The sequence below is a fragment of the Anomaloglossus baeobatrachus genome, chromosome 7 (assembly GCF_048569485.1).
Source record: "Anomaloglossus baeobatrachus isolate aAnoBae1 chromosome 7, aAnoBae1.hap1, whole genome shotgun sequence".
NCBI classification, from domain to species: Eukaryota; Metazoa; Chordata; class Amphibia; order Anura; family Aromobatidae; genus Anomaloglossus; species Anomaloglossus baeobatrachus.
In genome coordinates this window covers 298982515-299001066 of record NC_134359.1, presented here as the reverse complement: position 1 = coordinate 299001066, position 18552 = coordinate 298982515, and the positions used below count along the sequence as shown (strand labels likewise).

General features: G+C 52.1%; 1 protein-coding gene across 1 annotated transcript; it reads right to left on the bottom strand.

Annotated features, from left to right (window-relative positions):
* Positions 1-1686: 1686 nt before the first annotated feature.
* On the bottom strand, positions 1687-4540 carry LOC142246514 (tripartite motif-containing protein 14-like). Its single transcript, XM_075319575.1, has one exon. It carries the CDS (start codon positions 4482-4484, stop codon positions 3285-3287), a length of 1200 nt encoding a protein of 399 aa, XP_075175690.1. The 5' UTR covers positions 4485-4540; the 3' UTR covers positions 1687-3284.
* Positions 4541-18552: the final 14012 nt, after the last annotated feature.

The following is an 18552-nucleotide window of genomic DNA, read 5'->3' as shown; positions in this document are numbered from 1 at the left end:
CTCAATATTAAGTGATGGAATTAATATTAATATAAAACAATTATATTAAATATGTTCATCTTAATATTGAGCAGAATTATTTTCAGCCTTTTGGTTCAGTCTTTCCCAACCGTCACGGAGTCTCATGTGGCCCCCTGGAAAAATTAATTTCTCACCCCCGCTCTATTACATATAGCGCCGTACACAAGGGATACAAATGTATGTCCGCAGATGTGCACCTGTGCGTTTATCACGTGACCTATCAAAGGGGATCGTATGACATGTCACATGTTATATCAGGGCTGGGGGGCCTTTGCTACTCTTAATCTGCCTCTGGGGTGAGTATTATTTTTCACCCTAGGGTTATTCTGCTCTGGGGTGAGTATTATTTTTCACCCTAGGGTTATTCTGCTCTGGGGTGAGTATTATTTTTCACCCTAGGGTTATTCTGCTCTGGGGTGAGTATTATTTTTCACCCTAGGGTTATTCTGCTCTGGGGTGAGTATTATTTTTCACCCTAGGGTTATTATGCTCTGGGGTGAGTATTATTTTTCACCCTAGGGTTATTCTGCTCTGGGGTGAGTAATATTTTTCACCCTAGGGTTATTCTGCTCTGGGGTGAGTATTATTTTCACCCTAGGGTTATTGTTCTCTGGGGTTTGCAGAAACCTTGGGAGGGATAATCAGGTTACTGGATGAGGCTGAGTTCACGTGTCGTGTAATCATCCATTAGATCGGATCCTGCAGAGATCCGGTGTGAAAACTTCTGCAAACACAACTTATTTGTCCGTTGTTAAATTACTGATGTCTGCCGGATCCATTTTTTTAACATTGGAGTCTATGGAGAATGGATCCATTATGAATTGCTATTTAGTCATCCGTTATTATTGCATTTGTAAAAGCATCTGTGTTTTTTCCCCTACAGGATCCATTTCAAATGGAAGATAAATAGGAATCCGTTAATGGATCTGTTCTCCACAGACTCCAATGTTAAAAAAAACGGATCTGGCAGAAATCATTTTGTCAATGGATCTTTGCAGGATTTGTTTTAATGGGTGATTACAGGACACGTGGATTCAGCCTAAATCTGAACGAATCTTCAAGCTTAAATATTTGCCGATTTGCTCATCCCTAATCTATAACAGTCTATGTAATGATGTTCCAGTGTATAAACACTTCAGAGATCACTCCAGGAACAAATTTGTGGGAGTTTTAGGCTTTAATATTAAAAGTAAAATAAAAAGGTACAAAAAAAGAGAATATAAGAAACATGTAACACAATAATGAAATACAATGCAGAAAACAACAGAAAGGACCACGAGGCTGACGACCTGCAGAGGCTCCTCTGGGTCAACGAGGGAACTAGAACAATGGACAACCTTCACCGGCTCCCAACACGTAATCTTCTCCCATCATCTCATATATACAGTATATATATTTATATATATATATATATATATATATATATATATATATAAATATATATATATATATATATATATATATACAGTACAGACCAAAAGTTTGGACACACCTTCTCATCTCTAGAATAACTGTTAAGAGGAGGCTTTGTGCAGCAGGACTTCATGGTAAAATAGCTGCTAGGAAACCACTGCTAAGGACAGGCAACAAGCAGAAGAGACTTGTTTGGGCTAAAGAACACAAGGAATGGACATTAGACCAGTGGAAATCTGTGCTTGGGTCTGATGAGTCCAAATTTGAGATCTTTGGATCCAATCACCGTATCTTTGTAGAAAAGGTGAACGGATGGACTCTACATGGCTGGTTCCCACCGTGAAGCATGGAGGAGGAGGTGTGATGGTGTGGGGGGGCTTTGCTGGTGACACTGTTGGGGATTTATTCAAAATTGAAGGCATACTGAACCAGCATGGCTACCACAGCATCTTGCAGCGGCGTGCTATTCCATCCGTTTTGCGTTTAGTTGGACCATAATTTATTTTTCAACAGGACAATGACCCCAAACACACCTCCAGGTTGTGTAAGGGCTATTTCACTAAGAAGGAGAGTGATGGGGTGCTACGCCAGATGACCTGGCCTTCACAGTCACCAGACCTGAACCCAATCGAGATGGTTTGAGGTGAGCTGGACCGCAGAGTGAAGGCAAAAGGGCCAACAAGTGCTAGGCATCTCTGGGAACTCCTTCAAGACAGTTGGAAGACCATTTCCAGTGACTACCTCTTGAAGCTCATCAAGAGAATGCCAAGAGTGTGCAAAGCAGTAATCAAAGCAAAAGGTGGCTAATTTGAAGAATCTAGAATATAAGACATATTTTCAGTTGTTTCACACTTTTTTAAGTATTTCATTCCACATGTTTTAAATCATAGTTTTGATGCCTTCAATGTGAATCTACAATTTTTAGAGTCATGAAAATAAAGAAAACTCTTTGAATGAGGAGGTGTGTCCAAACCTTTGGTCTGTACTGTATATACAGTGACCACTCACAACTCTTGATTTTAGAGCCGGTGAGTATTGAGTTTATACCGAGAGGCTTTAATGATAACTGTCCATATAGAAACAGTTTAATCACCAGGCCTTCCTTATCTGCAGGTTTATGGTGAACGTCTCTGGACTAAACATAGCAGGAAATCATGGTGGAGAAAGGGCCTGACAGCTGCTAAACAACGCTCCATGTTTTTACATACAATAAAAAAACAAGCATCTATTAGGTAAATTAGGCTGTGTGTTTTTTCGTGGTATTTTTTTGTGTCATCTTTTTAATAAAACCACTTTGTTTTGAAAACTTCCTGTTAATTACATACAATTTTTTCTGCATTTCTGCTTTATCAAAACTCGTGTTTTTTTACGATTCAGTCGCACCCATACAAGTCTATGGGTGCGAGTTAAACGTCGGACTGCACTCGGATACCGTCAGTCCTCTATACGCCGAGACACGCAGTGGAGAAGATGGAGAGATTAATCTCCCCTTCTCATCCCCTGTGATACGATTCTCGGGAATCAGATCAGAGTACAAGGACACTCGGCCACGCTTGCAGCAATGTGTGAGCTAAGTGTCATTTGCCTATAGCATCGGATGCTATACACTAATGTGGGAAAACCCTTAGAGACGTCCCATGCAGTTTGAAGTTAATGTAATACGCTGGGGGTTTTTTGTGCATGAAAATACACAGTCAAAAATGCACCAAATACTCATTGGGAAACCCTTAAGAAAGTCAAGAAAATTATGTCATATTCTATCCATATGCCACCACTTAATGAGATGTACGTAACTCATTAATTATGAATAAAAAACTGGATAAATCACCCATTAACATTTAACCTTGGCCTCAGCTTCTTATTGTAACAAAGGCTCCATCATTCACATAGAGGGCGACATGTAGGGGTTCAGTGAAGGAGGCGGTGAAGGTGTGTAAGTGTCTGATGGGGTCACACAGCTCGTAGAAGGACAGACGCCCGGCCTCATAGTCTAAGAAGACGCCAAGTGTCGGACATGTTGGCGTCATACTGAGGGTCACTACATCTGAGTTGTGCCATACATTACATTCTCCATCATAAATATCCAAACCCCAAGATTTATCATTATCTCCGATACCAGACTGTCCTCCTTCCATTTCTATACTGGGATAGGACAATCCGATGATACATCCTCCTATCTGGTTCCACTCCACCTCCCAGTAATGTCGTCCTGAGGAGAGGCCACATCTGCTTAACACCTGGGAGTAATCCACAAATCTTCCTGATGATTTTCGTCTCTTTTGTTGTACTTCTGATTTTGTTGCTGTTTTCAGATCTTCTGATATCTTCAAACATCTATGAGCAGTGTCCACATCCAGCAATATGTCTGAGACATGGACCCCGAGCTCTGATGTTACATTGGTGACAATATCCCTCATAGATCGGTGTAAGGTCAGTGAGATCAGAACCTCATCCAGATCCTCCTCAGAAGTGACCTCTCCACCATCTCCCCCTGTGTCCTCCTCACCTCCATGACTACACTCTGTAATGTCACTTTCATGTAAGAGTCTTATTGGGTCAGTAACACAACACATTTCCTCCATGTGACCCATCTTTCTGGACATATTGTCCTCCTGTATTTCCAGCTTCTCGATTTCACGAGATATCAGGGACACAATCTTCTTCTCCTGCCTGGAGACCTCGCTCATCACTTTCTTTTCTGCCATTTCCAGCTTCTTCTTAATATCCATAAATATCTTAGTAATGTTCTTCCTCTTGTCAGAGGCGGTTCCCTGAATCTTCCTCTTATGATCCTGCAGATTGTGGACTGTTGCCTGAATTTCTGCTTTTTTTGGGTTCAGTTCATCCAGATATTCCCTCAATTTCTTCTTCTTCTTCTCAGAAGCCTCATCTAGAAGCTCCACCTGGTGTCCTCGGTGTTCACCAACCAGACAGCAAGACACACACAGACAAGCCGCGTCCTGCGGGCAGTAATACTCCAGAACCTTCTGGTGGAGGGAACATTTTTTGTGACCAAAAGAGGCGGTGGGTCCTGTTAATATATGATCCATCGTCTTGTTGTGGGCTGTCAGGTGGTCGTCACACAGAGAGTTCTCACACTGCAGACAGGATCTCACAGCCGGGACAGGGGACTTTGTACAGTAAGTGCAGAAGATTCCGGTCTCCTCTGTTTCAGGCAGAGTAGATGAGAAACGCTCCACTATGTTCCTCAGCTTCCGGTTCTTCTCCAGGGTCGGACGCTCCGGATATTGTGCTCTGCAGTCAGGACAGGAATACACTCCAGCCGCCTCCTGTGCATCCAGCGCACTCACAATACACGAGCGGCAGAAGAAGTGTCCACATCTCAGGGATACGGGATCTGTATAGAGGCTCAGGCAGATGGAGCAGTCCAGCTCGTCCCTCAGCTCAGCAGACGCCACTGTAGAGTGAAAGAGCTGGAAACGAAAGTGAAAGTTTATCAGAGGCGGAGACTTTCTGAGAAGACACAATTAACCCCTGCAACTCAGATGAGAAAGAAATTGGGTTGGATTGAAATTGTAGTAGTTGTAGTGGCGCCACCTGCTTGTAGTATAGAGAATTCACCACCAGAACAAGAAATAAGAGAAAGCAAAGAAGCCACAAAACTTTTATTGATAAAAAATGTAATTGTTCCACCCCTGCAGCAGTCGGCCTGCTGAGAAAAGGGGTTACCATGGCTCAAGGGTCTCCGGACCCGGGGGCTTGTGGCCACTCGAAAATGAAAGGGGGTTATTTACAGGGGATAAGTGTTTGTGACGCCACCCGTGTTTTGCTTTAAGGGGAGTACCGCCGCTGCCGGTGTTGAGAGTACCTGGGGGAGATGGAGTGGGGCAGCCAGATGACTTTCCCTCCACGGGTAGGGGAGGCCCCGGGACTCTGGATGGTGGAGGTGTGGGGAAGCGTGGTGCAGACTATGCTGCAGGCAGGACGCAGGGGGGAGTAGTGTACTCACTCAGGCCGTGTGGATGTTGATGTGACCGTTCAGTAGACTCTGACACAGGAGTAACCCAAGTCTCTTGGTGCCGCTGCCACTCTGCGGAGCTCGTCCAGGAATCCGTCCCCGTTGGTATTGCTGGCCGTCTGGAGCCTGCCTCCATGCACTTGTGTTTAGACATTTCTGAGTGACCCCTCGGCCTAAAGCTGTCGGAGTCCCGCTCCCTATAATTAAATAGAGAAGCTGTGCACTTGATGGCTGACACTTGGGATCTTTGCAGGCTGCATAAGCTGGAAAGCCCTATCCCCCTCGTTGTGTTGGTGCCTTCGATCTCTGAGCTCTTGGGGAAAGTTCATAAAGAGACTATCCTCCACAGGTGAATTACCAGGTTGTGTGAAGGTACTCCCTGATCTAGGGTCCAGTACCCTGCTGTGCTCGGTACCTGTCTGGTTATTAGATTTTCCACTGCCAACCGTTCTCCAAAACTAAGTCTGGGAACTCTTCTCCAATACCTTGCGACCGGGTCTCCGACTCCTCCGATCCCAGACTACTGTCAGCGACCTAACCAAAAGTCCCACAGGGGGCTCCAACTCCCAGCTCCTCACTCTTTGGGAGCTACTACTGAACTGACTCTAAGCTCTGACTTCATCCCTCCCACCAGTCTGCCTGACCCCTAGGCAGGTGGCCCTGTTCCAGCTAGACCACCCACTGGTGTGCCTGACAGGGTGTGGTGTAAGGTGTGGTTAGGATTTGAATGCTGATGGAAGCAATACCAATAGTTAGGATCCCAGAACCATGGGGGATGCACCATAAGAGAAAGGAGTGCAGTTCCCTGTGACACCCTGATAGATTCAGGAGCATCACATAATCACTTCCAAATGTTGTGTGTGAACTTCCACCCTCTTTATTTACTTTGGTCACATCATGAAGCCCCGAGTACTGCAGGTGACTGTAGTGGTTACTTGATTTTGGCCTCTTTCTTCAACAATAAGGGATAATGTACTGCCCCGCGCTTGGCTGCTGCTGCCGAGCAGCTTGGGTCCGTTCTCGGGTGTGTGTCGGTTGCTCGAGCGCCTCCGGACCGGGGGTCACGTCGCTCTGTGAAGGGGTGGTTGTTTTGGTGATCAAGTGGGTGCGCGGCCAGGGCCGCGATAGAAATTGTTCGTGACGCCACCCACGGGTCGTGGTGATTATTGGCACCACCGCTGCTGGTGATGGTGGGGGCTCCCGGGTGCGGTGTTGTGGTGCAGCTAGGTGTTGTCTCCCTCCGTGGGTAGGGGATGTGGGTCCCAGGGCCCGCTGGGGGGCTAAGATGATGCCAGAGGAGGGAAGGGCGGCGTAGCGCGGTGCGGTGCCGGAGGGCACTGGTGTACTCACTCTGAGGAAACACACGGGAGTCACTGGTAAACCAAAAACGGTATGGTGGTCGGTGCCTGCAGCTGGCTGCGTTGTTCCCCCTACTCGGGTTGATGGTGTCCGTCTTTCTCCTGCACCTTTGTAAGCTGTGTGACTACTATGCCTGAGCAACGTTAGTCCGCTCCCCGACTTGTAGATGCTGGAGGAGCCCTTTTGCCCGCAGGCGCTGGCCCGTGAGATCTTAGTGCCTGGGCGGTGGCTTCCTATCCCCCTCGGTGGGCTGTTGCCTTCTCTCGGGACTTGGGGTGGGAATGGACCTATAGTCCAGACCGCAATCAGTTAAATTGACTTGGTCCAGTTGTTTCTGGGCCTTGTACGGGGTCTGAGTACCCTTTCCTGGTGCTCCGGTTTCGGTTTGACTCCCCGATTTGGTACCGGCGGGCTGCTACCCTGCCTCGGTGACTTGACGGTTCCACCGGTTCTACTCCCGGCCTCCTGCAGACGGCCACCACCGCCTGTCTCCTGGCCACAGGGTCCCTAGGCTCCAACCTAGGCCCTGACAGACTTCTTCTCCTAACTGACACTCCACTTTCCTCTCCTGTACTGTACTGTTCTCTGTTACTCTCACTGTCTGGTTTTCCCCACCCCTGACCATCAATCCTCTTCGGTGGGCGTGGCCAACCACCTGACCCCGCCCCCGGGTGTGGACGTCTGGTACAGATGGGGGTGACTCAGGGATTTTGGGTGACTGCTGGTACCTTTTTGGGGGACAGGTGTAGTGCAAGCAGGTCCGTATTTGCCACTAGGCACCCGTGGTCCCGTGCCTAGGGCGGCACGTTGCGGGGGGCGGCACTTTCTGGCAGCAAAAAAAATATATATATATAAAAAATTTTTTTTTCTTCCCCGCCCCCCGTCCCTCCCTCCGTTACACTCGGCTGTGTTCCGGGTCGGGGGGGGGGGGGGGGTTGGGTGGGAGATTGGAGAGGCGCATTTCTGCTGTCTATTTAAATACATGGCGGGCGCCAGGCATAGTGAGCTGACTAACCCCGGAAGTTCCATGGCCTGCATTTCCGGGGTCAGAGGCGCGCGGGCGCGACAATCAGCTCACTGCCCCGTGCTGCAGCGTCCAATGCTGCAGATGACACACGCCGCGGAGGAGGACGCGTCTGCAGCTGGAGCAAGCCAGAAGAGGAGCCAGCCAGAGCAGGGCGGCGGGCACCGGAGCAGGTAAGGCAGAGCCTAGAATGTATGGGCTTCTTACAGGTTAGTTGATGATCGTTGCGAATTGCGATGCTTCTTTTTGTCCTCTGTAATCATGCAAGGGGAGGCTGGGGGGAGAGAGGCTGAGGCTGGGGGAGGCTGGGAAGAGAGGGAGGCTGGGAAGAGAGAGAGGCTGGGGGGAGGCTGGGAAGAGAGAGAGGCTGGGGGGAGGCTGGGAAGAGAGAGAGGCTGGGGGGAGGCTGGGAAGAGAGAGAGGCTGAGGCTGGGGGGAGGCTGGGAAGAGAGAGAGAGGCTGAGGCTGGGAAGAGAGAGAGGCTTAGGCTGGGGGAGGCTGGGAGGGGGAAGGTGAGGCTTGGAGGAGGGAGGCTGATGCTGAGGGAGGCTGGGAGGAGGGAGGCTGATGCTGGGAGGGTGAGGCCTGGAGGAGGGAAGCTGATGCTGAGGGAGGCTTGGAGGAGGGAGGCTGATGCTGAGGGAGGAGGGAGGCTGATGCTGGGGGAGGCTGGGAGGAGGAAGGCTGATGCTGGTGGAGGCTGGGAGGAGGAAGGCTGATACTGGGGGAGGCTGGGAGGAGGGAGGCTGATGCTGGGGGAGGCTGGGAGGAGGGAGGCTGATGCTGGGAGAGGCTAGGAGAAGGGAGGCTGATGCTGGGGGAGGCTAGGAGGAGGGAGGCTGATGCTGGGGGAGGCTAGGAGGAGGGAGGCTGATGCTGGGGGAGGTTGGGAGGAGGGAGGCTGATGCTTGGGGAGGTTGGGAGGAGGGAGGCTGAGGCTGGGGGAGGCTGGGAGGAGGGAGGCTGATACTGGGGGAAGCTGGGAGCAGGGAGGCTGATGCTGGGAGGAGAGAGGCTGATGCTGGGGGAGGCTGGGAGGGGGAGGCTTGGAGAAGGGAGGCTGATGCTCTGGGAGGCTGATGCTGGGGGAGGCTTGGAGGAGGGGGGATGGGAGGAGGGAGGCTTGGAGGAGGGGGGCTGGGAGGAGGGAGGCTGATGCTGGGGGAGGCTGGGAGGAGGGAGGCTGATGCTGGGGGAGGCTGGGAGGAGGGAGGCTGATGCTGGGGGAAGCTGGGAGCAAGGAGGCTGATGCTAGGGGAGGCTGGGAGGAGAGAGGCTGATGCTGGAGGAGGCTCATGCTGGGGGAGGCTGGGAGGAGAGAGGCTGATGCTGGAGGAGGCTCATGCTGGGGGAGGCTGGGAGGAGAGAGGCTGATGCTGGGGTAAGCTGAGAGCAGGGAGGCTGATGCTGAGGGAGGCTGGGGGGAGAGAGGCTGATGCTGGGGGAGGCTGGGGGGAGAGAGGCTGATGCTGGGGGAGAGGCTGCTGCTGGAGGCGGGGGGAGAGAGGCTGCTGCTGGGGGAATGGGAGAGAGGGGCCAATGCTAGAGACAGAGGACAAGGGTTGAGGGATAGAGCAATGACAATATCGATGGGGGGGGGGGTGTAAGGACTCAAAATAAGAGGGGGGCAGCATTGGGAGCTCATTATGGAGAAGGGGCAGCATGTGTGGGCTCAGTATGGAGTGGAGCAATGTAGGGGGAGTCAATATCAAGAGTGGGGTAGTGTGTGTGTGTGTGTGTGTGTGTGTCTCAGCATAAGCGTTAGTGTGGTGGTCTTAGTATGATGAATGGGGCAGCATGGAGGTGTCATTATGGAAAAGAGGAAGGCAGCATTAGGAGCTCATGGAGAGGGGCAGCATGCATGGGACACTGTGAGGAGGGGGCAGCATGCATGGGACATTGTGAGGAGGGGGCAGCATGCATGGGACACTGTGAGGAGGGGGCAGCATGCATGGGACACTGTCAGGAGGGGGCAGCATGCATGGGACACTGTGAGGAGGGGGCAGCATGCATGGGACATTGTGAGGAGGGGGCAGCATGCATGGGACACTGTGAGGAGGGGGCAGCATGCATGGGACATTGTGAGGAGGGGGCAGCATGCATGGGACATTGTGAGGAGGGGGCAGCATGCATGGGACATTGTGAGGAGGGGGCAGCATGCATGGGACACTGTGAGGAGGGGACAGCATGCATGGGACACTGTGAGGAGGGGGCAGCATGCATGGGACACTGTGAGGAGGGGGCAGCATGTATGGGACACTGTGAGGAGGGGGCAGCATGCATGGGACACTGAGGAGGGGGCAGCATGCATGGGACACTGTGAGGAGGGAGCAGCATGCATGGGACACTGTGAGGAGGGAGCAGTATGCATGGGACACTGTGAGGAGGGGGCAGCATGCATGGGACACTGTGAGGAGGGGGCAGCATGCATGGGACACTGTGAGGAGGGGGCAGCATGCATGGGACACTGAGGAGGGGGCAGCATGCATGGGACACTGTGAGGAGGGGGCAGCATGCATGGGACACTGTGAGGAGGGGGCAGCATGCATGGGACATTGTGAGGAGGGGGCAGCATGCATGGGACATTGGGAGGAGGGGGCAGCATGCATGGGACATTGGGAGGAGGGGGCAGCATGCATGGGACATTGGGAGGAGGGGGCAGCATGCATGGGACATTGTGAGGAGGGGGCAGCATGCATGGGACATTGGGAGGAGGGGGCAGCATGCATGAGACACTGTGAGGAGGGGGTCAGCATGCATGGGACATTGTGAGGAGGGGGCAGCATGCATGGGACATTGGGAGGAGGGGGCAGCATGCATGGGACATTGGGAGGAGGGGGCAGCATGCATGGGACATTGGGAGGAGGGGGCAGCATGCATGGGACATTGGGAGGAGGGGGCAGCATGCATGAGACACTGTGAGGAGGGGGCAGCATGCATGAGACATTGTGAGGAGGGGGCAGCATGCATGGGACATTGGGAGGAGGGGGCAGCATGCATGGGACATTGTGAGGAGGGGGCAGCATGCATGGGACATTGGGAGGAGGGGGCAGCATGCATGGGACATTGGGAGGAGGGGGCAGCATGATGTGAGGTCAATGTGCAGATCATATTTCATAATTGAGGAAGGTGTGGTGGGTATATTTTATAAGGGAGGGCAGTGTGACAGTCACAGTATATAAGTGGGGACGGTGTGGTGGGAATATTTTATACTCATGCTATGTTTTGATGTGCCCGTGGTGATCCCCATTGGGGGGGGGGGGGTTAGTGCCCTTCGTTTCTCATTGATACTTTTTCAAGTGTTTTACAGACTAGATCTGCCTTAAACAGATGTCGTGTGCGAAAACTCAGTTTTACGTTGTCAATAAGGGGCGCGACCACTTAAAGTGCCTAGGGCAGCATGAAGGCAAAATACAGCCCTGAGTGTAAGGGCCTGTCTGTGACCCTCTCGCTAGTCCAGGGCGTCACATATAACTTTCCTGAAATATGTAAAGTTTGTCTGAAACTATTAGCTTAGAAATGCGACCTCGGACAGACTTAACTTTAATAGATCCTAGAGGAACCAAAGCCAAAACCCTTTCACACGAATGTGGACTTACTGCGGGATCCTCTGGATTGTGCCCAGGGGTAGCTGCTGGTTGGTGGAGCGAGTCGGAGGCAAGAGTAATCTAACTAGCCAGGTCAGTACCTTGCGGGACAAAACCCGAGACAAAATCTGGAGACAAAATAGACTAGCAAGCTGCTCTCTAAATAAATACGATGGAATGACATAAATGTGCCTCCACCACTGTCTGACACCCTGATGGACAGGGGACATTGCATTCAATCCATAAAGAGGACCACCTTTTTTTCAAATTGGACAAATCAGTGTTTAGAGTCTCTTGGCTTTAAAACAAGATGCACCACTCGGTACACCGCCTCCATGTACTGCCCCACACGGGACACCGCCTCTATATAAGACACCACAGAGGACAGATCCTCTATATAGTACACTACACAGGGCACATCCTCTATATACTGTGTGGCGCACCTGAAGCCATCAGGGAGCTACAAGGTACTGCGTCCCCACCGGGAAGCAGGGCCTACCCCCTAGGGACTCGGAAAACCAGTGCCGGTAACACACAAACTCCAGGTAATCCCTGTTTTCCCCCATAGAATGGTACATGGATAGGGTCAGACCAATGGATGGCCGCCTAGAGGTGGAGCCACTCCAGTCCACTAAACAACCAGGTGAGAGGGGCAGACAGTGGAGAGTCAGACAGTGAAGAAGACACACAGTAATTATGGAAGTAGAGGAGAGACTGTGAAAGTGAGCAGACGAACTGACCGGAGTGAACAGTGACTTGAGGGCCCAGGCGGTTAGTTGCCGGTGGAGTACTCCCAGAACTACGCACCAACGGGGTACAGAATCTTAGGCCTGACAAAAGCTCCAGGCAGACCTGATAAAATCTGCACAGTGAGGGGACCATCAAAGACCTCACTGACCTTGACGTTCAGGACTCAGTAGCAAAGGGAGAACCGGGCACATCACCAGAGACTCCAACCCCACAGGGTTCACGCTACCATCATACGGACTGCTGAAGAAGACAGCCAGGAGGGGACCCCCAGCTGCTCTACGCCATGGGGACCCACCAACCAAAGAGACATGCAGGGGAAAGAAGCCACCAGGTCACTAAACCGGCACTGGGACTACGGGGACCTGCGGTTAAGTCCAGCCAGCCTCGAGTGACTAGTTACCAGCTTACTGTGAGTAAAAAGAACTAGTTACACCAAACTCCCGTTGTGGCCTACCTTCTTTCAACACCCACCTGCAACACCCATCCTCTGGGGCCTGGCCCTGCTTGCGGAGGGTCTAACATCAGTCCCAATAGTGAAAACAGTGCAGCGGCGGCGCCATCTCTACAGCCGCAAACCACAAGTGGCGTCACGTATAAACGTCATTCAACAATCCCCTGTAAATATTCCCCTTTTCAAAAAAAACCCAGGGCACGGAACCGGGCAACGGCCACCAAAGTGACATTCCCCAGTTATACACCGCCCGGGACCGGAGTACCCCATAACCCTGAACGACACAACTGCACCACAGCGAGCATATCCTCCATATACTAGTATACGATTATATACCAGTCCCTGCTGCTTATTACTCTCCTAGACTCCAATTTCCAGTACAGAACCCAACACTGTAGAATGTAATGTAACTGTGCAGCACGGACCCCCGGACTGGCTTGGAAGCTGAGGCTATGTGCTCACGATCAGTGTTAGCAGCATATGTTTGCTGCGTCCTACAATACAAGCACAGTGGATGGGAGTTATAGAAATCTCCTGCCCACTGTACTTCTTTTTAACACTGCGTAACCTGACCTGCAGAGCGGTTTCCTCTCCGCACCATGTAAATTTGTCATGCGAAGACGCTTGAGTCTCCTACATGGGAGAATGCAGTGGACACAGTGAAAATATGCGGAGTCCAAAATGCAATATAACACTGATCGTGGCCACGAACCCTTAGACCCTTAGAGGACAGAGCAGGACACAAGACTAATGCAGTTAGGCCTCATTCACACGTTCATATTTAGGTCAATTAGCATCAATATTGTAAGGCTATGTCCGCACGCTGCATTTTTATGGTGACCACGATGCACCAGAAATGCACCCTAGAAAAAAAAAAAACAATCACCCTGTGGGAAATAACATGGCAATGCATTTGGGTGAAAAAAGCAGGGGAAAACTCAAATAGAATTGACATGCTGCATTTTTGTGGTCACCACAAAATGCAGCCCCCCAAAAAAGCAACAAGCGCACAGGAAATGTGAAATCTCATAGACTTTGCTGGGGAAGCAAAAGCGTGCAGCTTGTGGTGACTAAAAGGTCACCACAAAATGCACCAAAATAGCATCCAAAACTGCAGCATTGAACCCACACAGAATATAACAGAAGGATGCACATTTATCCTTCATAATACAGACGGAAATATGGCAGCGTACATGAGACATAATACGCTGCGAGCAAGAGCCGAGCGTCATCTGCTGCGAGCATCATGTGCTGCGAACGTGAGCCGAGCGTCATCTGCTGCGAGCATCATGTGCTGCGAACGTGAGCCGAGCGTCATCTGCTGCGAGCATCATGTGCTGCGAACGTGAGCCGAGCGTCATCTGCTGCAAGCGTGAGCCAAGTGTCATCTGCTGCGAGCCAAGCGTCATCTGCTGCGAGCGTGAGCCAAGAGTGATCTGCTGCAAGCCGAGCGTCATCTGCTGCTCCTCGCTCCTCTGCTGCGAGCTGAGTCATCTGCTGCAAGCGTGAGCCAAGTGTCATCTGCTGCGAGCGTGAACCAAGCATCATCTGCTGCGAGCGCGAACCGAGCGTCATCTGCTGCAAGTGTCATCTGCTGCGAGTGTCATCTGCTGCGAGTGTCATCTGCTGTGAGCGTGAGCCGAGCGTCATCTGCTGTGAGCGTGAGCCGAGCGTCATCTGCTGTGAGCGTGAGCCGAGCGTCATCTGCTGCAAGTGTCATCTGCTGCGAGTGTCATCTGCTGCGAGTGTCAGCTGCTGTGAGTGTAGTGGGTGAGCCTACCCCCTACTAGTACCAGCATAGTTTACCCGGAATTGTAATTATTAAAAATGTTGATTTTTATTATTATTGTATGTTGTGTTAGGGCACCCCCTAGTGGCCGGGTGGGACGGCTGTTGCCACCGGGGAAGGAGGAGTCGGCTGGATGTCTAGGGAAGGGCTGTGTGTGTGGAAAATAGTCGGATCCGGGACAGCAGTGTGTGACCATCGGTGGCAGTGTGTTTGAGCGGAACATCAGGGGACACCGGAGTAACGGAGGAGTACGCAACCTCAAGGTCTGATTCCGCTGGTGTGGGTCCGGTGTGTGCTTGACCTAGGAGTGGGAGCCCGGAGAAGCGGAGTACCCAGGGCATATCCCCACTAGAGGGCGCGTTTGGGCAGGTTGTCCCCAGCTCCACAGAAATTGTTGAATTCTGCTGACCGGATTGTATCTGTGCAAAATAAATGTTATCTTTTATTGGCATCAACTTCTGCCTGAGGACTGTTTGTGCACCTTCCGACGAAGATACTGACCCATATTGTCTCACCAAGTCAGTCCCCAACATTGAAGGAGTGGTGGAGCCAGGGTTGTGCCTTGAAATCACTGAGGTCACGACTACACAGCCAGAGGCCTCCCTGGCTCATCACTTCATGTGGCGTAGTCGGCAGGATACGAGTCCCCTGCCAGGGACCCAAGAAACTGGAGATCAGGTCGTGCCTGGGACACAGGATCCCGACTACGAGGGAAGATTTCCAGTCCCCTGGTGGGAAGAGAACACAGTGCCCGTAGCGTTGGACCGGGTACAAGATGGCGGCAAGAGGGCCGTTATCTGTGAAGTGGAAGAAAAGGCGCGAAAAGTTGGCGCCGAAAGAAGAGCCTGGGGCTGGCCGGTACCAAGGAAGAGGTACAGAGTACTCCGCCCAAAGAGGGGAGGCGCCAGTTCCAGGGCATTGAAGAAAAGATACGAAGTGGGCGGTGTTCGGAAGAAAAAGAAGTACCGCCGCGGAGGAGTCAAGAGAATGTATGAGGCTAGGGGAGGATTCTGTTTAAGAGCGGGAAATGAAGGTCCGCCTCCTCTTCCCTCAGTCTCAACTTTGACACAGTCGCCATTGGTCATACAGCCAACAGAGACAGATATGGAGATGTCGGGACAACCGGAAGAGCTTGCTACCACCATGGCTCTGGTCAGTCTAGGCCGAGGGCGGCCTAAGTTTGCGGCTGCAAGTGAAGCCTCCCTTGTGGACCTGCCGATTGGACCGGGAGGTTCCACGCGGCCCGAAAAGGTGTCATGGAAGACTACGTGGGATGCAAAGACCGGAGGCACGATCACGGAGGTCCGGGCAACGTATGCCACGCGCCCCCCTTGGGAGACCCTACAGCCGGGCGCCGTCGCTGCCGCACCAACTGCCTCATATGGAGTGCCGGCCGAAGAGCTAGCTGAGCAGCCGGAGGAGGATCACCTGGGCTTTGTGTGGGATCCGGTCATCGTCACTGCCCCTGTGCAGCACCCCAGAGCTCCATCCCCGGTACCCGACCCTGTCAGAGAACGCCTGATGGCTGAAACCGTCGTCCGGGAAATGCTGTCCGGTACCGGCGGCGAGGAGCTGGCCCTGCAGTTCACCACCGGAGTGGTGGTGAAATTTAACCAGCAGGAGGGATACGGGTTCATCCGAGAAGTAGAGACCGGGGACGACTACTTCTATAATAGAGTCCATCTGGATGTGGAGGGGCTGCCCAAGCGACTCCATACACTTTGGCCGGGCGAGAAAGTCCAATTCTTGCCGGACGCAGGAAGTCGCGGCCTGTTTGCCGTTGCCGTTAATCGGATGCCGACCGCCCGGGAAGCGGCCCAGTGGCAGGAGGAGCTGGAGTGGGAGGAGCAACAGGAGCGGCGCCGGAGCCATCCAAGACCGGTCCCATCCGCGCCCTCTCATTCCCGGCGCACCTTGTCTGCTGCCCCGGAAGCATCATATGGCCCGACCGCTGACCCGGAGAAGGTTCCCCCAGTGGTAACAGTGAGTCAGCATGTGACCAATAAACCGGTCATCGTTCTGGACGCGCCGCCACCCGCGCCGCCACCATTCCGGGTAGCGACACCATCACCCCCGCCAGGAGTTGAAGCAGCTGCGTCAGCGGAGCCACCCTTTGCCCCCGTGTCCTTCTGAAGGATACGCCGCCAGCCGGGGCAGTCTCTGGGAGCCTATATACAGACACAGGCGGAGGAGTGGAAACGGTCCTGGCCTCCAGAGTAAATCTCTTCAGTCAACCTGTTTGAAGTCCGGTAGTGTTGTTTAACCGGCAGAAGTTTTTGTTGCAAGTTCTTATACCTGTTGCCTCTCCGGGCGCCATCGAAAGACCGGGAGCGCTGCTGAGCCTCCGGGCGCCATCTAAGACCGGGAGCGCTGCTGAGCCTCCGGGCGCCATCTAAGACCGGGAGCGCTGTTGAGCCTCCGGGCGCCATCTAAGACCGGGAGCGCTGCTGCGTCTCCGGGCGCCGCCTAAAGGCCGGGAGCGCCGCTGAACTGGTGCCTCTGCGTTGTGAAGGAGACTAAAGGTTTTTATGTACGTTATGTGTGTTTTAAAGAAGAGCCGTGCCGGGAGGCTCGGATTTTAAGAGGGGAGGCATGTAGTGGGTGAGCCTACCCCCTACTAGTACCAGCATAGTTTACCCGGAATTGTAATTATTAAAAATGTTGATTTTTATTATTATTGTATGTTGTGTTAGGGCACCCCCTAGTGGCCGGGTGGGACGGCTGTTGCCACCGGGGAAGGAGGAGTCGGCTGGATGTCTAGGGAAGGGCTGTGTGTGTGGAAAGTAGTCGGATCCGGGACAGCAGTGTGTGACCATTGGTGGCAGTGTGTTTGAGCGGAACATCAGGGGACACCGGAGTAACGGAGGAGTACGCAACCTCAAGGTCTGATTCCGCTGGTGTGGGTCCGGTGTGTGCTTGACCTAGGAGTGGGAGCCCGGAGAAGCGGAGTACCCAGGGCATATCCCCACTAGAGGGCGCGTTTGGGCAGGTTGTCCCCAGCTCCACAGAAATTGCCGAATTCTGCTGACCGGATTGTATCTGTGCAAAATAAATGTTATCTTTTATTGGCATCAACTTCTGCCTGAGGACTGTTTGTGCACCTTCCGACGAAGATACTGACCCATATTGTCTCACCAAGTCAGTCCCCAACATTGAAGGAGTGGTGGAGCCAGGGTTGTGCCTTGAACCCTCGGGTGCCACGACTACACAGCCAGAGGCCTCCCTGGCTCATCACTTCATGAGCGTGAGCCGAGCGTCATCTGCTGTGAGCGTGAGCCGAGTGTCATCTGCTGCGAGCACGAGCCGAGCGTCACCTGCTCACGCAAAACACAATTCTGACATTGTTTTGTGAGGAATTCTTTATACGACGTACACTATCTGGTAAAAAAAGACCTTGCAGTATAACTCTCGTTACAAGTACAGGTATGAAGATGCCCAACATGTCCAAATTTGTAATATTTTAGCAGTGAGATAAAAAAATAAACACGGGAGGGGGGGGGGTTTGGGGCCATTTGCAGTCATTTTCTCTGAGACCCGTAACGCTTTCATTTTTCAGCTGATGGAGCCGCGTGGGGGCTTTTTTTGTAGGACAAGACGACATTTGTATTGATCGCACTTTAGGATAGATATATGATCGTGGGGTCGTTTGTTACAGCTTTTTTGTATTGTAGCGCCCAAAAGGGAATTTTATTTTATCTTTTCTACATTTTTTCGTTGCTCACTTTGTTTTTGAATCATGTCAATTATTTTGACAGATCGGACCTTTGTAAAGACGGCGAGATCACGTGTGTATTTTTCAAATTATCCTTAAAGGGGAAATAGGGAGTGATTTGAACCTTTGAGGTTTTTTCTACTTTTCCTCTGAGGGGACCTGAACCTGTGATCTTCTGATCCGTATACTGTTATACACCCACATGGCAGTATATAGTAAAATTCATTGCAGTCTTTGGTGCCCGACCACAAGGAGGTGCCCAGGGAGCTCCATAATGCAGACACAGGGGTCTTCAGCAGACACCCCCCCCCCCCCCCCGGTGTCATCGTAACCTCTCAGAGACTCACAATCATGTCAGCTGAGGGGTGCATAGAATGACGCTCCCCTATGCCACCACGCTGTCAATGCCGCTATCAGAGTCTAATAACCGCGGGCGGCGCTTTGCTCCAACCAGTCTTTAGAGACAG

Bases quoted from the DNA above. Each gene is read 5' to 3' on its own strand.
- LOC142246514 (XM_075319575.1), bottom strand. From the start codon at position 4,484: ATGGATCATATATTAACAGGACCCACCGCCTCTTTTGGTCACAAAAAA.